The sequence below is a fragment of the Triticum urartu genome, chromosome 4A (assembly GCF_056163025.1).
Source record: "Triticum urartu cultivar PI428250 chromosome 4A, HENAU_Tu73, whole genome shotgun sequence".
In the NCBI taxonomy this organism is placed as follows: Eukaryota; Viridiplantae; Streptophyta; class Magnoliopsida; order Poales; family Poaceae; genus Triticum; species Triticum urartu.
Window position 1 is genome coordinate 505258340 of NC_141876.1, and position 24923 is coordinate 505283262.

The 24923-nt window shown below is 45.6% G+C and overlaps 4 protein-coding genes across 5 annotated transcripts; 2 read left to right on the forward strand and 2 right to left on the reverse strand.

Moving 5' to 3' along the window:
* The first annotated feature begins 5761 nt into the window (after positions 1-5761).
* LOC125552389 (protein NRT1/ PTR FAMILY 8.3) lies at positions 5762-9670 on the forward strand. Its single transcript, XM_087518703.1, has 5 exons — positions 5762-5882; positions 6373-6475; positions 7021-7238; positions 7503-8059; positions 8552-9670. Exons 1-5 carry the CDS (start codon positions 5835-5837, stop codon positions 9369-9371), a joined length of 1746 nt encoding a protein of 581 aa, XP_087374829.1. The 5' UTR covers positions 5762-5834; the 3' UTR covers positions 9372-9670.
* Positions 9671-10252: 582 nt separating this feature from the next.
* Positions 10253-13759, forward strand: LOC125552391 (protein NRT1/ PTR FAMILY 8.3). Of its 2 annotated transcripts, none has more exons than XM_048715925.2 (5): positions 10253-10455; positions 10767-10869; positions 11356-11573; positions 11804-12360; positions 12801-13759. In XM_048715925.2, the coding sequence occupies exons 1-5, from the start codon at positions 10381-10383 to the stop codon at positions 13615-13617; spliced, it is 1770 nt and encodes a 589-aa protein (XP_048571882.1). In that variant the 5' UTR covers positions 10253-10380; the 3' UTR covers positions 13618-13759. The 2 variants fall into 2 exon arrangements, with proteins under 2 accessions (XP_048571882.1, XP_048571884.1); XM_048715927.2 differs by having other exon boundaries at positions 10770-10869.
* A 154-nt stretch (positions 13760-13913) lies between these two features.
* LOC125552382 (Pentatricopeptide repeat (PPR) superfamily protein) lies at positions 13914-16823 on the reverse strand. The gene has a single exon (XM_048715912.2). The coding sequence runs from the start codon at positions 16331-16333 to the stop codon at positions 14447-14449; it is 1887 nt and encodes a 628-aa protein (XP_048571869.2). The 5' UTR covers positions 16334-16823; the 3' UTR covers positions 13914-14446.
* Positions 16824-16959: 136 nt separating this feature from the next.
* Positions 16960-24004, reverse strand: LOC125552393 (protein GID8 homolog). The gene is made up of 5 exons (XM_048715930.2): positions 23566-24004; positions 23369-23475; positions 19489-19620; positions 19186-19342; positions 16960-17352 (listed from the first exon to the last, which is right to left on the reverse strand). Exons 1-5 carry the CDS (start codon positions 23783-23785, stop codon positions 17231-17233), a joined length of 738 nt encoding a protein of 245 aa, XP_048571887.1. The 5' UTR covers positions 23786-24004; the 3' UTR covers positions 16960-17230.
* Positions 24005-24923: the final 919 nt, after the last annotated feature.

Here is a 24923-nt window from a genome sequence, read left to right on the forward strand (position 1 = left end):
TAGGATTGAAATTTCCTCTATACGCGTTGTTACCAAAATTGTTCCTACCAACAAAATTCACATCCATAGATTCATTATTATTATCAATCAAAGTAGACAAGGGCACATCATTAGGATCAGAAGAAACACTCTTATTAGCAAATAATTTCATAAGTTCATCCATCTTTCCACTCAAAACATTAATTTCTTCTATCGCATGCACCTTTTTAGTAGATCTTTCAGTATGCCATTGAGAATAATTAACCATAATATTATCTAGAAGTTTAGTAGATTCTCCTAAAGTGATTTCCATAAAAGCGCCTCCCGCGGCCGAATCTAAAAGATTTCTAGAAGCAAAATTCAATCCGGCATAAAAAATTTGTATAATCATCCACAAATTCAAACCATGAGTAGGGAAATTACGTATCATTAATTTCATTCTCTCCCAAACATGTGCAACATGTTCATGATCAAGTTGTTTAAAATTCATAATATCGTTTCTAAGAGAGATGATCTTAGCGGGAGGAAAATACTTAGGGATTGTGATGGGTACTTGCGCCAGAAATTCTTCTTGCTACCTCTTGAGCACTGCGTTGGATTTCCCCGAAGAGGAAGGGGTGATGCAGCAAAGTAGAGTAAGTATTTCCCTCAGTTTTTGAGAACCAAGGTATCAATCCAGTAGGATGCTACGCTCGAGTCCCTCGTACCTACAGAAAAACAATAGCTCAACGCAACCAACGCTCTTAGGGGTTGTCAATCCCCTCACGGTCACTTATGGAAGTGAGATCTGATAGAGATGATAAATATATTTTTTTGGTATTTTTGGTATAGAGATGCAAAGTAAATAAAGTAAAAGCAAAGTAAAAGCAAAGCAATATTAAAGTGATGGAGATTGATATGATGCGAAAGAGACCCAGGGGCCATAGGTTTCACTAGTGGCTTCTCTCAAGAGCATAAGTATTCTACGGTGGGTGAACAAATTACTGTTGAGCAATTGACAAAATTAAGCATAGTTATGAGAATATCTAGGTATGATCATGTATATAGGCATCACGTCCGAGGCAAGTAGACCGAAACGATTCTGCATCTACTACTATTACTCCTCTCATCGACCGCTATCCAGCATGCATCTAGAGTATTAAGTTAAAAACAGAGTAACGCCTTAAGCAAGATGACATGATGTAGAGGGATAGTTTCATGCAATATGATAAAAAAAAACCATCTTGTTATCCTCGATGGCAACAATACAATATGTGCCTTGCTGCCCCTTCTGTCACTGGGAAAGGACACCGCAAGATTGAACCCAAAGCTAAGCACTTCTCCCATGGCAAGAACAACCAATCTAGTAGGCCAAACCAAATTGATAATTCGAAGAGACTTGCAAAGATAACCAATCATACATAAAAGAATTCAGAGAAGATTCAAATATTATTCATAGATAGACTTGATCATAAACCAACAATTCATCGGTCTCAACAAACACACCGCAAAAAAAAGATTACATCGAATAGATCTCTACGAGAGAGGGGGAGAACATTGTATTGAGATCCAAAAAGAGAGAAGAAGCCATCTAGCTACTAGCTATGGACCCGTAGATCTGAAGTAAACTACTCACACTTCATCGGAGGGGCTTGGATGATGATGTAGAAGCCCTCCGTGATCGATGCCTCCTCCGGCGGAGCTCCGGAACAGGCCCCAAGATGGGATCTCGTGGATACAGAAAGTTGCGGCGGTGGAATTAGGTTTTTGGCTCCGTCCCCGATCGTTTGGGGGTACGTGGATATATATAGGAGGAAGAAGTACGTCGGTGGAGCTTCGAGGGGCCCACGAGGCAGGGGGCGCGCCCTAGGGGGGCGCGCCCCTACCCTCATGAGCGCCTCGTGGCTTTCTTGACGGGGGGTCCAAGTCTCCTGGATCTTATCTGATGAGAAAATCACGTTTCCGAAGGTTTCGTTCCCTTTGGACTCTGTTTGATATTCCTTTTCTTCGAAACCCTAAAACAGACAAAAAACAGCAATTCTGGGCTAGGCCTCCGGTTAATAGGTTAGTCCCAAAAATAATATAAAAGTGGAAAATAAAGCCCAGTAATGTCTAAAACAATAGATAATATAGCATGGAGCAATAAAAAATTATAGATACGTTGGAGACGTATCAACCGCTATCCAGCATGCATCTAGTGTATTATGTTCATGGGTAAATGTAGTAATGCAATAAGAACGATGACATGATGTAGACAAGATCTATTCATGTAGGAATATACCCAACTTTTTATCCTTATTAGCAACGATACATACGTGACTCGCTATCCCTTCTGTCACTGGGTGAGGACATCGCAAGATCGAACCAATCACAGAGCACCTCTTCTCATTGCAAGAAAAATCGATCTAGTAGTCCTAACTAAACCAAAGATTCAGAGAAGAAATACAAGGCTATAAATAACCATGCATATAAGAGACTAAAGAAAACTCAAATAACATTCATGGATATATATCTGATCATAAACTCAATCTTCATCAGATCCCAACAAACACACCGCAAAAAATCACTACATCAAATAGATCTCTAATAACAACAAGGAGAACATTGTATTGAGAATCAAAAAGAGAGAAGAAGCCATCTAGCTACTGCCTACGGACCCGGAGGTCTATGATGAACTACTCACGCATCATCGGAGGAGCAACTATGAGGATGATGAACCCCTCCATAATCGTGTTCCCCTTCGGCAGAGTGCCGGGATAGGGCTCTAGATTGGATCTTGTGGTTCTAGAACTAGCGGCGGCTGGAATTGTGCTTCGTCGACTCCCCTAGGGTTTCTAGAATATTTGGATATTTATAGAGCTGAGAGGCAGTGGAGGAGACCCCCGTGGGCCCCACAACCCATTAGGGCGTGCCAGGGGCCTCTGCCTCGCCCTGGTGTGTTGTGGGCCCTATGGGCTTCCCCTCTGATGCTCCCTTGGCTTCCAAGTTGTCTTCTGGTCTTAAAAAATCTCCTTGGAGCAGGCAACATCCGGCAAATGAAGGACCGCATCATCGACTCGGTCGAGGGCCTGCACAAGGAGGCGCGGGGTTGGTTCATGTCTCGCCCGAAGGCAGAGGCGTCGAGGAGGGCGTTGGCGTGGTACCGCGTGACCTATCACCCTGACCACCGGCGGTGGGAGAAGAAGCGGTTCTGGAGCTTCCCGTGGATCATCTGCGACGAGCTGCTGAACATCAAGGAGTCGAATGATGGCGATGGACTGAAGCACCGCCTGACTCGTCTGGCGGCCAAGTAAGTGGGCCTTGGCAAGAAGGCAGGCAGGCAGGCAGGCAAAGTGTTGGACGATTGCACTGCCGCTATGTACTATGAATTGTACAACTAATCTCCCCTCGCATCGCCCTCTCGAGGGCGACTCGGGGGCGACCAACCCCCCGTCCGCCTCCTCCCCTTCTCGATTCCTGTCCTCGCCACCGCCGAAGACGGGCGCCGGGTCCCCCGCGCGGACGCCGATGAGGGTGGCGGCGAGGCCCTCGGCCGCGACGCCGCTTGGGCTCGGGCCTAGGGTTTGAGGCGGCGGCCTCTGCTGGTGAGGGCGGCGTCGCCCTGGCGGCGGGCGGCGCTCGCCGGAGTTGAGGGTCGCATCTACTCGGCCGCGCGGGCGGCGAGTTGGTGGTGGACGCGGGCGCCGCGTGGAGGGATCCCCTGCTGCTCTCCTTCGCCAGATCTGAAGACGGCGCCCCCGTGCTGCTGCTTCCTCCTCATCGGTCCGGCCGGATCCGGTGGCGGACTGCGGGATGTGGGGTTGGGAGCTCTGGATCTGAGTAATTTCTTGGCCGGCTGCGGCGGCCACGACGCCGGCGGCGCTCCAGGCGTTGTTTCCTTCTTGAAGACGGCTTCGAGATCTAGCTCCCTCTCCCTTGTCCTCCCCCTGCACTCGGGTGAAAACCCACAACTTTGGTTGGGCGGCGGCGGTGCCCGGCTCCGTCATCTTCTTGAAGGCGCCGCTTTGGGTCCGCGGGAAGGTGGGACGGCTGCAACGCGTTCTTGGCGTTCCTGATGGCGGCAGTTCCCTTTAGTGGTGTCGCTTCGCCATGGCAGTCGGCTGGTCCGGCTCTCGTGGTGACTTTGGTGCTCAACTCTTCGCCGTGTCTTCCTGGGGTGCTCCCTTCCCGTTCAGAGAGGCTGGAGGTGGAGCGGCTTCATCTTGCACGGAGCTTCGGTGGAGATGTCAAGTCATGCCTGACCGACAGGTGCTACGCCTTGTCATGCCTGGTCGGCAGGTGCTACGCACGACAGATCTTCAAAGACTTCAAGCTGTGTCGGCTGGTGGTATTTGGCAGCATGGTGCTGAGGTGTATCAGTGGCGACCGCGACGTGCTCAGTTGTTTGCGCGCAGGGAGGAGGTGCCGTTGGGCGCCGTGGTGGCGTCGACGATAGCTGGACCAAGCAAGGTTGATGCATAAGTACAGTTCTGAAGATGGAGCGATGGCAGTTGGCGGCGGCGGCCTCTGAGTGCACGCCAGACCGGTGAGACCCATGCCCAGCAGGCATCCTGGATGGGACCTCAGGTCTTAGATGTTAGGTTTGGCTGCGATGTTTGTTTGGTATTAGGCCCAGGCTTTCTGCGCCCCTTCATAAATTGGATAGAGTTGCTTAGACGGCGGCTTTAGGCTTACTGTTGTATTACTTTGTAAGATTTTGTGAGAATAATTAATAAAGTGGTCGTATGCATCGTCCAGATGCAGAAGCCGAGGGTCATCCTTCTTTTCTAAAAAGAATGAATTGTACAACTATCACAATGCTGCCACTGCTTTGCATTAGTGGTAGACCTGTGCTTACTGGACAAATTGTAGATATGAGCAAATGATGCATTGGAAGACATTGACATGCCTCAGTTAGCAGGCACAAAGTAAAGAACCCGGTTTCATCAATCGATCAAATCAAATAGATTAAAGCATATAATAACAGTAGGCTTTCAGCATTCATGCATCAGATATACTCCCTCCCTTTCTAAATATAAATCTTTGTAGAGATTTCACTATAGATCACATACGAATGTATCTAGATGCATTTTATAGTATAGATTCACTCATTTTACTTCGTATATGGTTCATAATGAAATCTCTTCAGAGCCTTATATTTAGCAACAGAAGGAGTACTACTAATACAAAGTTTGAGAGTGTACAAATGTATCTATCACAATGCTACTGCTTTGCATTGGACAAACCTCGGTTATTTCTTTCAGTTAACACCTCAAAGTTTGAGACGGTAAATTTGACAAATTTGACCTATAGACGAAATCAAATCACAGAATGAACTGTCCGTCAAACTATTTCACGCAGCTGACCCGTGACGCCTAGCTCTCAGGCGCTGCACTAGTGCAACGCCCGGGAGCTAGGCGCTGCACTGTATAGTGTGGCGCCTAGCTCTCAGGCGCTGCACACTGCTTTAGTAATTTTCGGGTATGACGCTGGCCGTGTAGCGTCTATTTGTGAGGCGTTGCACAGTGTAGTGTGGCGCCGTCGTGGCGGGTGCTACACAAAAGGGTCAGGCGTGTGAAATAGTTTCACGGGCAGTTCATTCCGTGATTTGATTTCGTCTATAGGTCAGATTTGTCAAATTTGCCGTTTGAGATACTCCCTTACAGAACAGGACAGAGATGGAGCAGCGGAAGGGGATGGCGTGCTGTAGCTGTACTACCTGACAGAGACATTCCAGTGTTCTACGCCCACTACGGTGATACATAAATAAATAAATAAATACAAGGGCCTGACAGCGAAAGACCACAATAAGCACTCACTTCTCCACCTCCGGTCAACCCAGCACAATACTTGTTGAATAGCTGATTCGGTCTCCGCGACGGAGCCCCTCCATCTCCATGGACGCAGCACAAGAGACGAGATTGCTGCTCCAAGAGGATGGGGATCAGGAAAAGTTTACTGCTTTTTTCTTCTTCTTTTCTGAAATTCCACTGCACAAACTGCATACAACAGTTCATCCTAAGGCAGTTGTAGGCTTGTAGCCTGTAGAATTCAACTTTTCTTCTATGTATGTATCTGGTCGCCCCTTCTTTTTGCTTGAGAGACTAAGAGTGAGCTGATCAATCCTTCCTCCTCTTGGGTTGGGTCCAAACTGAAACTGGAGACAGCAAGATGGGATTGGATGCTATCTCCTGACCTCTGCTTCATTGATGCTGAAAATTTGACTGATGCACAGTACTTTTTCGTATGCATAGTAGTAATATTTTACTCCTTAGTTGGAGTTAATGTTTCTCACAGGAATTTAGTACGAAATTGCTATATAATCCCTTCTATTTGTCCATGTTAGGTAAATCAAGGGATGCAGCTTGGTGCCCCCTTTTCAGTATGTCCTTAGGTGGTTAAGACTGAGTCTGAGTGCTGCTATTTCTTAATTAGCAGGATGCAAGTCTTTACACAGGTGATGGGTCCGTTGACATCAAAGGCCGTCCCGCAACAAGGTGCGACACAGGCAATTGGCGAGCATGCGTCTTCATCCTAGGTAATATATATACAGGGGTGTTCATACACGGTTTGGACTGTTTGATCCATTTCAGCTAGCACTGACCATAGTTGCAGTTTTACAAAAGTTTTGAAGAATAATCAAATTGAGTGCCAAATTGCTTCCTTATGTCGGCCTTTTACATGGTTTGCTAAAATCCATGTTGAATGACATCTCACACAAATTTTGGCAAAGTAGTTGTTCACTGACGAAACTCCTTACTTTTTCATAACAAATAATTACTGCACCAGCGGGCTATTTTCCTTAGTATGCACATCCCCAATACATGTTCTTTTCTGGACGATTAAACATTTGAAGTATTTGGTGCTGCCTGTAAGTTAGTATAATAGTATGCCGGCTTCTAAAAATTTGAATTTTATCGGAATTAGAAGATCCTTTATTTAGAGATATATGGTACGAATCTGTTTTAGCTTGCCTAGCACACTATTAGCCATGTGGTACAAAGCATTTGGGGACTCTTGTGCATATTTTGTATATACAGCAATGAGCTTTGGCAAGTTCCAATGATACTAGTCTGGTGACAGGAAATGAGTGTTGTGAGCGTCTGGCCTACTATGGAATTGCAAAAAACCTAGTCACTTATCTCAAAGTAAAGCTTCATCAAGGCAATCTTGAAGCTGCAAGAAATGTTACCACTTGGCAAGGGACATGCTATCTCTCTCCCCTCATTGGGGCCATCCTAGCAGATTCTTATTGGGGAAAGTACTGGACTATTGCTGTTTTCTCATCAATTTATTTCATCGTAAGTACAAGATAAAGTTAACCAAACTTTTGTCTACCTCCTTTATTCCATAAGGCTCCATCCTGGCATAGAACAATGTTGCACATTCAACTTGGTAATTTCTGAGTAGTTTAACATTTGAAGCCAAAATATTTTTACTTTTAAGTAAATATAATGAACATGTCGGCCTTGTTATATACAGTTTGATTTTAGTGAACCATCGATCCGTGTATCTCAATGTCTTCGATCACCCATATTAATCATGTATTCCTTTTTTCCCTGAAGGGCCTGGCTGTTTTAATGCTTTCAGCATCACTTCCAGCACTTCAACCACCTTCATGTTTAGGAACTGTTTGTCCAGAAGCAAGCTTACTTCAGAATGGCACATTTTTCCTAGGTCTCTATATGATTGCCCTAGGGACTGGAGGTATTAAACCATGTGTGTCATCCTTTGGGGCTGATCAATTTGATGACAGTGATCCAACAGAGAGAGTAAAGCAGGGTTCCTTCTTCAACTGGTTCTATTTCTGCATAAATATCGGTGCACTCGTATCAGGCACTGTTATTGTTTGGATACAAGATAACTCGGGTTGGGGAATAGGATTTGCCATTCCTACTGTATTTATGGCATTGGCTATTGCAAGCTTCTTTTCAGCTTCAGATATGTATAGATTTCAGAAACCTGGTGGGAGTCCACTCACAAGAGTGTGTCAGGTCGTTGTCTCAGCATTCCGTAAGTGGCATGTTGAATTGCCACATGACACTGCTCTTTTATATGAAGTTGATGGTCAAAATTCAGCAATAGAGGGAAGCAGAAAGCTGGAGCACACAAGTGAACTTGAGTAATTATCTTCCTTATGCTGCATCATTGCCTTACTTTTATGTCAATGTATTAATACAACAACAAAAGGTACTTGCGGTATGAAGGCACTGAATTGCGACACAGCCTTCAGTAAGACTTATTTTCGAAAAGGTCCTTCAGTAAGGTTTCAATTTGATGCTTGTGCAAACTAAATATATGCAATAAAAATGGTATGAGTAGAGCCAAGCAATCATACTATATGCATCACAGTAGTTCCCGCGTGGGTACTAGGTACATAATACAATAGAAGCAGAGTTATTACTGCTGGTATCAATAATGTGTGCAACACATGTTCATAAGTCCTTCCCGGATATTTTATTTACAAGTATAAAAATGTTAACGTTATATAACTAAGATTTCAGGATAGGGCTGGACTGTCACTTTTTTTTATCCAGTGTATTATTTCTGTAGGCAACTCTTATCTTTGTTGTATAATGACTGTTATAACATTTCATCAATCTGTCTTGTATAGATTCCTTGACAAGGCTGCCATCATCTCATCTACTGATGCCAAGAGTGACCTCTTTACAAACCCATGGAGGCTATGCACAGTCACCCAAGTGGAAGAACTGAAGATCCTAGTAAGAATGTTCCCGGTCTGGGCAACTACTATCATATTCAATGCGGTGTACGCTCAGAACTCCTCCATGTTCCTAGAGCAGGGAATGGTTCTCGACAAGCGGGTCGGGTCTTTTAATGTTCCTCCTGCGTCCCTCTCGAGCTTTGACGTGATCAGTGTCATGATCTGGGTTCCACTTTATGACCGTGTTCTCATACCTATAGCCAGAAAGTTCACTGGAAGAGAAAAGGGTTTCTCGGAACTACAACGGATTGGCATTGGATTGGTGCTGTCCATTATTGCAATGGTGTCTGCAGCTTTTGTTGAGTTGAAGCGCTTGGAGATTGCCGCGTCTGAAGGTCTTATCCATGAGAAGGCTGTGGTTCCGATGAGCATTCTTTGGCAAATACCGCAGTATTTCTTTGTTGGTGCTGCCGAGGTTTTCACTAATATAGGTCAGCTTGAGTTCTTCTATGATCAGGCCCCAGATGCCATGAGGAGTTTATGTGCTGCATTTGCGCTCGTCACGGTCTCAGCGGGGAGCTATTTAAGCTCGTTCATACTGACCATGGTGTCGTATGTTACAACTCGAGGTGGACATCCTGGATGGATCCCGGATAACCTGAATGAAGGCCATCTTGACCGGTTCTTCTGGTTGATTGCAGGGATCAGCTTTGTGAATTTGCTGGTTTACATCAGTTGTGCGATGAAATACAAATATAAGAATGTGTGATGGTTTCTCCAAAAAAATGTGTGATGGGCATACCTACTGTGGAATAAGTTCTTGTGATTTCAGATTCCATATTCATGGGAGCAGTTCATTGTATAGACCAAGACATCACATGAGCTGCCCTTCTCAGAAAGTCCTCAAGAAAAGGACTTCAATTCTTCTAGTGATGTATATTTTAGACAAATTATTACTTTGGTGAGTGTGTTTTGTATGAAGTTTGTAACACCAGAGTTATACAAAGACAATTTTGTACATGCACATTTAATACTTTCCTGTTCAAAAGCATCCTGTTATTCCTTAAAGCGACCCGTAAAGATTTGTTTTCTGAAATTTATGCGTTGCACATGCATGTAAGTGCTAACACTGCAACTGAGAAATCGAGAAGCTCTAGAACCAAAATCAAAGATATACTAGTACAGTATAAATTCTCTATTGCTGTTGCTTTACCATTTCTTGCAAACTCTCTGTAATATGGTAATACTAGAAAAGACACGTGCACACAATTTAATCTTTCAAAAGAGCAGATACATTGTGCAAAGGTAATAATAGCAGCTAGTACAAATTTGGAGGGCATTTCCCTAATAACAGCACGAGAAGGACAATCTCTCTGGGTTATCTTTTTATGCAAGGGCAATCTTTTCGGGTGAGCTACTGGCTTGGTTCATGACAAACACCAACGTACCAGGTTCAGGGCCAGGCCAGGCACCTCACTAAAAAAAGTCTAAAAAAACTAAAAAACAAAATATGTCTCAAAAAATTAAAAAAAAACTAAATGATTCTAAAAAATAGTCTAAAAAAACTAAAAAACATCTAAACAAAAACTACTAGTAGCTCTAAGCTCCCTCACAGAAGAAAAAAAGTAGTAGCTCTAACCTCAAGCACTCGAGGAGTCAGGCAGGACTCGGAGGTCAAACCCAGCCCAAATAGGCAAATACAATACTGCCCTCCCTCTACCCAGTTTCCTGATTTGCTCCTGCCGATTCGATCTCCGCGACGGCGACCCGCCGTCTCCATGGACGCGGCAGAGGAGAGGAGACTGCTGGTCCAAGGGGACGGGGATCACGAGCCGCTCCTCCTTCCTTCCCAGGTAGTATAAAATCCACTGCTTTTTTCCTCTTCTTCTCTGAATTTTCGTTACGCAGAGCCACAGGAAGACCACAGCTTCATCCTAGCCAGTTCTATCCTGCTGGTCACCCACCCTCTTCTTTTCTCTGGAATGAGAGGAGAGCAAGTTGACAAATCCTCCACCCTCCTGGGTTCAAACTGAAACCGGAGACAGGCTGACGCGCGGCACTGCCCAGCAGTGATACTACTATCTGTACATGTTGGAGAAATTATGGGATGCAACCCGGTATGTCCTTGGGTGGTCTGGTCTGAGTGCTGCCATTTCTTGATTAGCAGGATGCAAGTGTTTACACAGGGGATGGATCCGTCGACATCAAAGGCCGTCCTGCGACGAGGCGCGCCACGGGCAACTGGCGAGCCTGCTTCTTCATCCTAGGTACGTAATTGGGTGACACAATATAGGAGCCTCTGTACACGGTTTGTGCTGGTTCATCCAATTCGGCTGGCACTGGCTGGCCATAGCTGCATTCTTGCAAAAAGTTTTGCAGAAAAAAATCAAATTGAGTGCCAAATTATGCTTCTCTGTGCCAAATTGAGTGCCATATCGCGCCAAATTTTGCTCAAGAGCTCCTTGCAGTCTCATAGCAGATCATTACTGTAGTGGTGAGCTATTTTGCTTAGTTAGCACATCCCTCAATCCATTTTTAATGAATGGTTAAACATTTGACCTATTGGGTACTGCTTGTTAGTAATAATAGTATGCCAGTTTATATCTTGCAGCTTCAAGAAGCCTTTATTTAGAGCTAAATGGTACCAGACAATTTTAACTAGCCTAAAAACTATTGATCATATGGCATAAAACATTTTTGAGGCTTTTGTGCATGATGTTTGGCAATTTCCAATGATGCTAGTCTGGTGACAGGAACTGAGTGTTGTGAGCGTCTGGCCTACTATGGAATTGCAACAAACCTAGTTACTTATCTGAAAATAAAGCTTCATCAAGGCAATCTTGAAGCTGCAAGAAATGTTATCACTTGGCAAGGGACATGCTATCTGACTACCCTCGTTGGAGCCATCCTAGCAGATTCTTATTGGGGAAAGTACTGGACTATTGCTGTTTTCTCATCGATTTATTTCATTGTAAGTATAAGATAAAGCAACCCAAACTTTTCTCTTCTTCCTTTGTTCCATAATGCTCCATCCTGGTATATGAATCCATGTACTTGAATCAAAAGATCTTTTACTTTTGAACAACTATAATGAGCATGTGGGTTTTGTTATATTCAGGTTTATTCTAATGATCCATCTATCCGTCCATCTCAATATCTTCAATCATCCATTTTAATCATGTGTCGCCCTTTTTGCTGAAGGGTCTGGCTGGTTTAACGATTTCAGCATCACTTCCAGCACTTCAACCACCTTCATGTTTAGGATCTGTCTGTCCAGAACCAAGCCTACTTCAGAATGGCACATTTTTCCTGGGTCTCTATATGATTGCCCTAGGAACTGGAGGCATTAAACCTTGTGTGTCATCCTTTGGAGCGGATCAATTTGATGACAGTGATCCGACAGAGAGAGTAAAGCAGGGTTCCTTCTTCAACTGGTTCTATTTCTGCATAAATGTCGGTGCACTCTTATCAGGCACTGTTATTGTTTGGATACAAGATAACTCAGGTTGGGGAATAGGATTTGCCATTCCTACTGTATTTATGGCATTGGCTATTGCAAGCTTCTTTTCAGCCTCAAATATGTACAGATTTCAGAAACCCGGTGGGAGTCCAATTACAAGAGTGTGCCAGGTTGTTGTCGCAGCATTCCGTAAGTGGCATATCGAGTTGCCACTCGATGCATCTCTTCTGTATGAGGTTGATAGTCAAAATTCAGCAATAGAGGGAAGCCGGAAGCTGGAGCACACAAGTGAACTTGAGTAATGATCCTTATCCTGCATCTTTGCTTTACTTTTAGTGTCATCTGTCGATGTATTTATGAAACAACACAGGTTACTTACACTACCAATGTAGACACTGAAGTATGACACAACCTTTAGTAAGGTTTCAATTTGAGGTTTGCAGAAAATGAATACCTAAATGCAACAAAAGGAATATGGATAGGGGGCGTCCATGCCAAAATGTATGGCCTTAGTTCATGGTGGGTACTGGGTACATAATACAATAGGAGTATAATGAGTGCTACTGGTGTGGTAGGGCTCAATCTGATATAACTTCAGGATAAGGATGGACTATTGCTTTTCAATGTGATACTTGTCTTTCTCCCGGTGTATTACTTTTGTAGGTAGATTTCGTGTTAGTGCAAAACTACTTTGCTGTATGACTGTTAAAAAATTCCATCGATTTCCCTTTTGTACAGATTCCTTGACAAGGCTGCCATCATCTCATCTACTGATGCCAAGAGTGACTTTTCTGCAAACCCATGGAGGCTATGCACTGTCACCCAAGTGGAAGAACTGAAGATCCTTGTAAGAATGTTCCCGGTTTGGGCTACTACTATCATATTCAGCGCGGTATTTGCTCAGAGCTCCGTATTCGTGGAGCAGGGAATGGTTCTTGACAAACGGGTTGGATCTTTCGATATTCCTCCGGCATCCCTATTTACTTTCAATGGAATCAGTGTCATGATCTGGATTGCAATTTATGACCGCGTCCTCATACCCATAGCTAGAAAGTTCACTGGAAGGGAAAAGGGTTTCTCTGAGCTACAGCGAATGGGCATTGGATTAGCCCTGTCCATTGCGACAATGGTATCTGCAGCTCTTGTTGAGTTGAAGCGCTTAGAGATTGCCAGGACTGAGGGTCTCATCCATGAGAATGTTGCTGTTCCAATGAGCATTCTTTGGCAAATACCACAGTATTGCTTTGCTGGTGCTGCCGAGATTTTCACCGCTATAGGTCAAGTCGAGTTCTTCTACAGTCAGGCCCCAGATGCCATGAGGAGCTTATGTGCTGCATTAGCACTTGTTACGGTCACGGTGGGAAGCTATTTAAGCTCAATCATATTGACCTTGGTGTCATACCTTACAACTCAAGGAGGAGATGCAGGATGGATCCCGGATAATTTGAACGAAGGCCATCTTGACCGGTTCTTTTGGTTGATGGCAGGGATCAGCTTTGTAAATTTGCTGGTTTACATTGGTTGCGCAATGAGATACAAATATAAGAATTCGTGATGGTTATAGTTACTGTAAAAATCAGCTTTCTGCACTTTCAGATTCCATATTCATGGAGGCAATGCATTGTATAGACTAAACTGAGAGCTACCCTCCTCAGCAAGTTTTCAAGAAAAGACTTACAATTGGGTTTCTCTTGCAATTCTTCTAGTGATTTTTTTATACTTTGGTGGTTCGGTTTTGTATGAAATGAGTACCATGAGAGTTATACCTTTCAAAGCATCACGTTATTCACAGATGTACTGATAATTGTGGGTAGCGTGCTCATGTAAGAGGGAAACTTTGCATATCGGAAATTTAGAGCATCCACAATTCTGAAATTAAACCCAACTTTATGAAGTATAATTTCCTTCTGATTTGCCAAACAAAGACAGGGTTATTGTTGGTTGATCATTTCTAGCAAACCAGTTGTACAAAATGCTCATCTTTACAAGATATGTTATAATACAAGAAAGCAAACATGTACGTATATAACTTAGCCTTTGAACAGAGCAGAAAAATTGTCCAAGGTATCGGAGCTACAAACTTTGGAGGCCATTTTCCTAATAGCAGCTTCATAAGGAGTCTTGGAGCCTGGATTGCAATAACCTCATGTGACACCAGAAGTCTCATGAGCCTAGGAGGTAAACCTGCCTCCTAGGAGGATGTAAATTCCCTCTCTTTCCAATGCAATGAAACGTAAAGGCCATTTGGGTTTTCTCGAAAAAATAACCTCATGTGACACCAGCTGCTAAATCAATAGATGATGCACATCGACTTTAGCCATGAAAAAATGGATAATAGTTGCCCATATATCAGAAGTCAAACCTACCCACATATGCAGCATAGATTACCAATAGTCTCTGCAAGAACAAACCCCGTTCTTGAAGTGATGAAATATATTCGAGTCCCTTACGATGATCTCTCTCTGAGCAATCTGCGATATGAGCTTAATAGCAGTGTGACAGTCCCCACATATCCGCAGATTCTTGAAAACCTTGATAGGGGAACCCTCAGGAGTGGCAATGATCCCAAATGCAACAGCAAGTCGTTCGCTGTGGTAGCCAATGTCATGCTCCTTCTGCTCATCTTCAACATCATGGAGAACAAATCCGGTGTCCGCTACATACCCTTCTTCCCTCATTTTCCCATAAAGCTTTTTCAGAAGGGCATAGATTTCTTCAGTTCGAGGATGTGACTTATCACCGACCAGAAATACGTGCACCCTTCTTCCAACTTCAATCCAACTTGACGCCGGCATTTTCGTTATGCCCTTTGCATCCATGATCTTTCTTACACCCTCAACTTCATCAAACAGACCGACCGATGCATAAGTATTAGCTAGAGTAACATAGGTCGCAGGATTTTCAGGTTCTATTTCGAACAATGCTTCCGCTGCCCGCCTAGCTAAGCGGACATTCTTGTGAATCCTGCAGCCACCAAGCAAGGATGCCCACAGGAACTTGTTAGGCTTGACAGCCATCTTGTTGATCATCTCCTCTGCCCGTTCAAACTGACCTGATCGGCTGAGTAGATCGATCACGCAAGCATAATGATCAGCGGTGTGTGCAATGCCATACGTATCCTTTATAAAATGGAAGACCTCCAGACCTTTGTCGACCAGACCAGCATGAGCACAAGCAGAGAGAACACCAACGAACGTGACATGATCAGGCCTAATTCCTGACCTCAAGAACATGTCGAAGTAGCGAAACGCCTCCTCTGGCTGACCATTCTGCGCATAGCCAGAGATCATTGCCGTCCACGACACCAGGTCTGCCTTTGGCATCCCCTCGAATACAAGCACCACACTGGCCATGTCCCCGCACTTGGAGTACATGTGCAGGAGCGCGCTCTCTGCAAAGCACGAGTCGCCGATGCTGCTCTTTGACATTCGGCCATGCACCTGCCTCCCGAGGCTCTCGACGGCGAGCTCAGCGCAAGCACGCAGAACCCCCGCGTACGTGAACTCATTCGGTCGAACACCTCTGGCTCTCAGCATCTGGAGGAACAGCCTGAATCCTTCCCCGGCGCGCCCGGCGTCAAAGTACCTCTCCACCATCGCCGTCCAGGAGACGACGTCCCGGACCAGCATCCCATCGAACACCCTCCTGGCATCGTCCAACCGGCCGCACTTGGCGTACATGTCCACCAGCGCGCTCCACATGACGGCATCGCCCGCGCCGATCCCTCTCCTGGCCACGTGGCAGTGCAGCTCCCTGCCCGCGCGGGCGCACCGGGCGGCGGTGGCGGCAGCGAGCGCGCTGGACGCGGTGAACTGGTTGTCGGCGTCGGCGCTCCCGGGCTCCCCCTGCATCCGGCGGTAGAGCGCGAGCGCGTCGAGGGGCCGGCCGTGGCGGGAGTAGGCGGAGACGATGGCGGACCAGGAGAAGTGGTCCCTGTGGGGCATTCGGTCGAACAGCGCGCGCGCGGAGGCGAGGTGGCGCGGCGAGCGGCAGAGCGCGGCGACGAGGGTGTTGTAGGAGCAGCGGTCGGGGCTCGGGGCGGAGGAGAGGAGGGCGAGGGCGTCGGGGAGGGAGGCGGCGTTGGAGGAGAGGAGGTGGAGGAGGCGGTTGGAGAGCAGCGTGGAGGGCGGGAGCGAGGCGGCGGCCGCGGCGAGCGCGCGCGCGGCCGGGGCGTGGGCGGCATCGGCGCGGAGCAGCGGGAGGAGGCGGTCGATGGCGTCGTGGAGCTGCGACGCGGTGGTGACCGAGAAGGTCGGGGGCTTGGTCCTCATGGATGAGTAGTGGCAATGGCGTCGGCATGCATGGTGGCGGCAGCGAGACTGCACTGCAGTTGCGTCTAGCTCTCCGTAGAGGACGGCAGTGAGGATCGCAGCGCCCTACCAACTGTCCAAAACTTGTTTCAAATATACCCAAATGATAAATGATAAGAGTCACAAGTGTGGCACAGCGCCCTACGAACTATCCAAAACTTGTTTCAAATATACCCAAATGATAAGGATCACAAGTGTGGCACGAGTGACGTTTTTAGAATTAAAATTGTCATAAAAAAATCAAAAAAAACTAAAACTTGCATTCAAAACCAAAAGTTGTCGTGCTTCACAACTAAAGTTGTCATCCTCAGGTAACTAAACTTGTCATAAAAAAACATCAGGTCAAAATTTCTTCATGCCACACGTGTTACACTTATCAGGGTCCTTCAAATAAGATACTCCCTCGGTTTGAAAATGTGCGACGTCTGACTTTCAACGGTTTTTGGTACAGATTCGAATATTAGTATGATTTTTCACTTATGGTATTCCTATGAAACCAGTAAAATTAATAACACTAGCATTCTTCTGTACAGTAGGCAAGCTGAACTTGATGCCTTGCTTTGGATCATTCCAGCAGAACACATGAATGGTGTGCAACACATTATCGCCAATAATTCAACAACACATAGTTTGTAAACAACAATCAAATGCAACATTTATCTCTGTTTTCAAAAAAAATGACAAGAACAACCTATACAACAGGAGAGAGCAGGATCATCTATCTGGTGTTTTTTTTTGCATTAAGCTAGAACATTGATGAAACGAACAACAGACCTACGACAGATAGTGTACATGCAGACATGGCTGCTGCTGGTGCCTAAGCTCCATAGTCAACACTCCAACACTTTGGACAGCAGCTCATATTGCTGGATCTTCCAGTGCGGCGGTGGATAAGTTGTTGATTCGAGGATATGCCGCCTTTTCGTTCAGCTGGTTTTGAGTCCAAATCAACATCTTCAACAGACTGGGGAGCTTTGGATCTGTTATATGCAACAAACATAAGGATCAAGGACTTTCGATTGAAGCAAGTTTGAAAGAGCAGACACAAAAGGCAAAACTTTCATTCTGTTAACCTTGAAATTCATGTTTTTTTCAATGGCACATTCTCAAAATGATTATCAAGCAGCAGCCCTATGCAATAATTTGACTCATGCTTATCAGTATTTCTTACTTATATCACCAATCACATATGATCAGCTTAAGCGTTACCAGTATTGAGCATGGCCATGTCTGCTTATATTTATATGTAGTTATGTGACATTCTGGCAAAATTCAGTATTAGCTTTGCTTTGAGGTACAAAATGAGAATAAATGCATCATGTTTCTATCCATTGTTCTAGATAGGGTATACACTTGTGTCATGTGGGGGCGTACGTATAGGAGACGTACAACCAGAGAGAGGAGGCCAGCGGACAGGGGGTGTCCAAATTAGTATCAATTAGTATCAGGTTTGGAAACGGAAGGGTTTTTTGTCCCAAAGAAGGTTTTCCCTACTGTTCCTAAAACAAGTAGGAGTCTGTTTCTATTTCTACTAGGAGTCGTCATGTAACTTGACTATTTATATTGCCTCCCTGTGGAGGAACGAATCAAGCAAGAAAAAACACAACTTGGTTACCCTGCGCCTTGTGCGCCTCTCCTCTTCCCTGCCACGGGGCGACGAGGCTTCAAGCCTCGTCCTCCCGTAGAGCACAGCTACAACCTACGATCAACTCCCAACGCTCCTAATTCCCAAGCATCTGACAATTTGGCATCTGACGGCTGTGCAACATTACAAGCATTACTATGATGGCAAGCATCGGGAACTTTCGTTTGAGGTCGGCGAATGGGCTTGGTTGCGTTTGCAGCGCCGTCCAGCAGCGTTCCTTGGATCTGCTGCCAAGGGAAAGCTCGCACCTAAGTACTTTGGTCCCTACAAAGTCCTCGCCAAAATTGATTCCGTTGCCTACCGTTTGGAGCTTCCACCCCGCGCCCGCATCCATGATGTTTTCCATGTGGGTGTTCTGAAGAAATACCAAGGCCCTCCTCCAGATGCTCCACCGGTGCTGCCAGCCATCTTCCAAGGCCGTGTTCAGCCAACACCTACCAAGGCGCTGCGTGCACGACTGTTCAGGGGTATGCAACAGGTTCTCATCCATTGGGAGGGCCAACCGGCGTCTGATGCTTCATGGGAGGATGTTCCAGCCTTCAAAGAACGCTATCCAAGCTTCCAGCTCGAGGACGAGCTGTTTCAGAATGGAGGGGGAGATGTCATGTGGGGGCGTACGTATAGGAGACGTACAACCAGAGAGAGGAGGCCAGCGGACAGGGGGTGTCCAAATTAGTATCAATCAGTATCAGGTTTGGAAACGGAAGGGTTTTTTGTCCCAAAGAAGGTTTTCCCTACTGTTCCTAGAACAAGTAGGAGTCTGTTTCTATTTCTACTAGGAGTCGTCATGTAACTTGACTATTTATATTGCCTCCCTGTGGAGGAACGAATCAAGCAAGAAAAAACACAACTTGGTTACCCTGCGCCTTGTGCGCCTCTCCTCTTCCCTGCCACGGGGCGACGAGGCTTCAAGCCTCGTCCTCCCGTAGAGCACAGCTACAACCTACGATCAACTCCCAACGCTCCTAATTCCCAAGCATCTGACAATTTGTTAGTTTCAGATTCTTTTACCAAAAGGCAGCATATTCTAAAATAAGATATTTGATATCAGTTGTTCATATGTCACATGGATGCAGGTACACCTCAGTCTCACTAAATCATGAAATAGACAAACGGATAAATATTAGGCATCACAAGTACACAACATTCACATCCTCATGCTACTGACCTTTCTCGTGACTTTGGCTTGTGAGAATGGCAGCGTTAACTTCACTTGCCGTCTTTAAGCGTTGAGAAACGTCCAACAGTTCACCATATGGGCAATTTTTTACATCTTCAAAAACCAACAGTGCTACAGTTTTCTCTATTTCCTCCAGAAAGGTTTGCTGCAACATTTCAATAACGAAAAATAATGTCACGACATGGTCTTAATATCAGTGGTATTGCCAAGAAATATTAGTGCGTAGTGATTAATATAGATTGGTTTGAACTCTTGAGTCCTAACTAAAGTAATAGAGACACTACAACTCACATTTTCTTCGCCTCTTGGTGCAAGTTCTTCTTGAGCAAACTCCAAAGCTTCATTTATCTTCCCCGCACGAATCAACTCTATTAATTTTTGCTGCTGGAGATGGAAGTATAATTCGGGATTTGTATCCAGAATCTGCATATCAAAATTGAAACCAGGACAAGAAGTCAAAATCTAATTAAGGCAAGCTTTATAGAGTAATCACTTCAAAATATACACATGGGTGCGGCCACACCCAATTGTGAAAAATGCACAATAAAAACCCTACACCGCCAGCGCTCCGCAAGGCGCTGAAATCCATGGCGCTTTTGGTGCCGTGGATGATCTGGAAGCATAGGAACGCGTGCGTTTTTGACCATGTGAGCCCATCGCTCAATGAGCTTGTCGACAGGATCAAGGACGAGGCCCGATGTTGGGCAAAGGCCGGGGCTCAAGGGCTCAGGGTCGTTTTGCCATCATCCTGGGATGTCCACTGATCATCTGACAACTGTGTAAACCTGCCTCCTAGGAGGATGTAAATTCCCTTTCTTTCCAATGCAATGAAACGCAAAGGCCATTTGGGTTTTCTCAAAAAAAAACCTACACCGGTTTTATATTACCACAGAACTTCCCTCAGAAGTATACACAAGATAGCATCCTATTGGATAAAAAAAAACAGAGCAGGAGTGGTCTTCTAGCTACCAACCAAAGATTTAATTTCTGGTACAAAAGAGCTAACTTCTAATGAGAAAAACAAACACGGTTCAAAGAGAAACCTCATAACTCACACCTCACACATTATTGGGTTAACACTCTGCTCCACTGTACTACAGGGTATTTATGAGAAGATGAGAAATCAGCTGCCACCTCATCAATCACCAGAATTGGGTTAAACAATGGTGAACCCAAAGTTTACAACTAATCAATGCCATGCCATATGCTAGTCTGATTGCAATTGTTCTGCTTAAAGTACCAGGTTCTAAGCTTCGCTCTAGCCTACGACATGATTGTAGCTAACACCCTCTTTAGAAAGAGAGAATCACATCTAGTGACTTTTAGTAGTGGCCAACACTCTAGCCAGATTGATTTCATCCTCTCAAGAAGGAGAAGATGCCTTAAGCTTTGCTCTAGCCTACGACATGATTGTAGCTAACACCCCCTTTAGAAAGAGAGAATCACATCTGGTGACTTTTAGTAGTGGCCAACACTCTAGCCAGATTGATTTCATCCTCTCGAGAAGAGAAAATAGGCGTGTGTGCCTAGACTGTAAGGTGATACCTGGAGAGAGTGTTGTACCCCAGCATAAGTTGGTGGTTGCTGACTTCCGCTTTCGGATTCGTGTCCAGCGGGATAAGCGTGCCAAAGTCGCTAGAACGAAGTGGTGGAAGCTCAAGGGGGGGGGGGGGGGGGGTAGCTCAGGCGTTCAAGGAGAGGGTCATTAAGGAGGGCCCTTGGGAGGAAGGAGGGGATGCGGACAATGTGTGGATGAAGATGGCGACTTGCATTCGTAAGGTGGCCTCGGAGGAGTTTGGAGTGTCCAGGGGAAGGAGAAGCGAAGATAAGGATACTTGGTGGTGGAATGATGATGTCCACAAGGCGATTAAAGAGAAGAAAGATTGCTTCAGACGCCTATACTTGGATAGGAGTGCAGACAACATAGAGAAGTACAAGATGGCAAAGAAGGCCGCAAAGCGAGCTGTTAGTGAAGCAAGGGGTCGGGCATATGAGGACCTCTACAACGGTTAGGCACGAAGGAAGGCGAAAGGGACATCTATAAGATGGCCAAGATCCGAGAGAGGAAGACGAGGGATATTGGCCAAGTCAAATGCATCAAGGACGAAGCAGGCCAACTCTTGGTGAAGGACGAGGAGATTAAGCATAGATGGCGGGAGTACTTTGACAAGTTGTTCAATGGGGAGAATGAGAGTTCTACCATTGAACTGGACGACTCCTTTGATGAGACCAGCATGTGTTTTGTGCGGCGAATCCAGGAGTCTGAGGTCAAGGAGGCTTTAAAAAGGATGACAGGAGGCAAGGCGATGGGCCCTGATTGTATCCCCATTGAGGTGTGGAAAGGTCTTGGGGACATAGCGATACTATGGCTAACCAAGCTTTTCAACCTCATTTTTCGGGCAAACAAGATGCCAGAAGAATGGAGACGGAGTATATTAGTACCAATCTTCAAGAACAAGGAGGATGTTCAGAGTTGTACTAATTACCATGGAATTAAGCTGATGAGCCATACAATGAAGCTATGGGAGAGAGTCATTGAGCACCGCTTAAGAAGAATGACAACCGTGACCAAAAATCAATTTGGTTTCATGCCTGGGAGGTCGACCATGGAAGCCATTTTCTTGGTACGACAACTTATGGAGAGATATAGGGAGCAAAAGAAGGACTTGCATATGGTGTTCATTGACTTGGAGAAGGCCTATGATAAGATACCGCGGAATGTCATGTGGTGGGCCTTGGAGAAACACAAAGTCCTAGCAAAGTACATTACTCTCATAAGGACATGTACGATAATGTTGTGACAAGTGTTCGAACAAATGATGTCGACACTGATGACTTCCCGATTAAGATAGGACTGCATCAGGGGTCGGCTTTGAGCCCTTATCTTTTTGCATTGGTGATGGATGAGGTCACAAGGGATATACAAGGAGATATCCCATGGTGTATGCTCTTTGCGGATGATATGGTGCTAGTTGACGATAGTCGGACGGGGGTAAATAGGAAGTTAGAGTTATGGAGACAAACCTTGGAATTGAAAGGGTTTAGGCTTAGTAGAACTAAAACCAAGTACATGATGTGCGGTTTCAGTACTAGTAGGTGTGAGGAGGAGGAGGTTAGCCTTAATGGCCAGATGGTACCTCGGAAGGACACCTTTTGATATTTGGGGTCAATGCTGCAGGAGGATGGGGGTATTGATGAAGATGTCAACTATCGAATCAAAGCCGGATGGATGAAGTGGCGCCAAGCTTCTGGCATTCTCTGTGGCAAGAGAGTGCCACAAAAGCTAAAAGGCAACTTCTACAGGACAGCGGTTCGACCCGCAATGTTGGCGCTGAGTGTTAGCCGACTAAAAGGCAACATGTTTAACAGTTAGGTGTGGCGGAGATGTGTATGTTGAGATGGATGTGTGGCCACACGAGGAAGGATCGAGTCCGGAATGATGATATACGAGATAGAGTTGGGGTAGCACCAATTGAAGAGAAGCTTGTCCAACATCGTCTGAGATGGTTTGGGCATATTCAGCGCAGGCCTCCAGAAGCTCCAATGCATAGCGGACGGCTAAAACGTGCGGAAAGTGTCAAGAGGGGGCGGGGTAGACCGAATTTGACATGGGAGGAGTCCGTTAAGAGAGACCTAAAGGATTGGAGTATCACCAAAGAGCTAGCTATGGACAGGGGTGCGTGGAAGCTTGATATCCATGTGCTGGAGCCATGAGTTGGTTGCGAGATCTTGTGGGTTTCACCTCTAGCCTACCCCGACTTGTTTGGGACTAAAGGCTTTGTTGTTGTTGTTGTTGTTGTTGTTGTTGTTAAAGTACCAGGTTCTAAGTTCCAACCATGAAACTGACATACAGTTTTAGGGTTATATGAGAAAATTGTGCAATCCGTTCAGTTGGAAGCTCCCTTCTCTTCTTTGTACAATTAGTTGTATCCAAAAATCCAAACAAAGACTGGTAATCTGAAGAGCAATAAGTTTCTAGTTCAAAATATATTAGTTAATTCAAATTGCCTGGCATATTTCCATATTGTTCGCATTGTCAGCTACCACAAGGTCCTCATATATACAGCGAAATATCAGGACAGCAGGACCATTATCGTCCTCATCCATCCTAACTTTCCTGACAGTCCAATTTCCAAATCCAAACTAAAATTGCGAGGCGACAGAACCGAACCGTGGGGTTAAGATCGTTGATCTTCTCGATTGCCTCCTGGACATTCCCTGACTGAACCGCCTTTTTCACCTCCATCCGATCCGTGATGGTGGCCAGGTCGATGTCCGCTGCAAACAAAACCGCAGAAACGCCGATTCAGTGTCCACATACCCCGAGCATCACGAGAGATGAATGATTCTCGACTCGTGGGACGGTACGTTGGGTGCCGGACTCGACGCGGAACTTGTCGGCGGCGTCGACGAAGCCCTCGGTGACGAGGAAGTTCATGACGAGGCGGTTCATGTCCTCCTTGCGGATCTTGACGTCGCGGAGCTTGCGCTCCCACTCGTCGCGCGTCACCACCTTCTTGGAGGTCGCCATGGAGGCGGGGGAGTCGATGGAGTCCAGGTCGCGCAGGACGATGCGGGAGAGGAACATCAGATGCGGGGCTGAGGGCGGGAACGGGGTGCTGTCCGCGCCGGTCACGCCTTCGCCATCCGCCAGCGGCCTCGACGGGGGGTGGCTCAGGGGGGCTAGGGTTTCGCGGCGGAGAGGCTGGTGGATTGGAAGACCTGGGGAAGCAGAAGAGTGTGGTCGAGGTCGAGGTCGGGGCCGGTGGAACGAGGGATGGGAGCTGTGGGGAGAGTAGTTCTTTGTTTTCTTAAGCAACCTAGCGAATTTCCTAAAAAAGACAATTCTCCAGGGTAGCAACCAAACACAAGCCAGGCACTTTTCAGGCACGCTCCAGGCCAGGCATTTTTCAACGAGGACACAATCCAAACACACAATAACCGTCAATATATAAAGGGAAAGGGGAAATGTACTCCTCCTTCGGATTATTTAGGCGTATAAGCTTTTGGCATGGAAATTAAGTCATGCTAAATCACCAAGCCAGCCCACCGAAGCACCGTCGAAGCACGGATGAAGGACGTCAGCTTATTAAGCATGGCAAATCAAACATTTTTTATGGCAAATTGAGTGTAATCCGCCTAAAAAACGTTTGAGTTTCCATGCTTAAAAATGCTCGCGACACATAATTTATCATAAAAAACATATTGTTTGCCATGCTCAAAAGTCTAACGTCAGTTTTTTAGCATTTTCAAATATATATATGGTCACTGTTTTATTAGAACTAAACATATCCTTGTTGGTTTCATCTATTTCAACACACATGTTCACGAATTAGAAAAAATAATCCTACCACTATTTCGGTTAAGAAATCCCTTGGTTAGGAAAAACCCTTAACCTCACAGGAAGGAGAATGTACCACTGTTTCGGTTCTCAATAGACATCGTGTACTTTAGCATAGGCCATCGACAGATTTCAGCCGCAAGATCTTCATACATGTACCTTAACATCGGCCATCCATTTGATCTTTCTAACAAATGGACCCTCACAACCGTTTATATCATTACATATTGCAAAAGAATATTCATTTCTTAAGTGAAAGCACCATTCTCATGAAGTACAAAGTTTTTGCAAGGGAAAAAAGCATAGTAAGAAAGTTTAAATCCATTGTAGAAATATATTTTTATTGATCAACTGATCCATCATGGAAAACATGAAGACCAAAAAA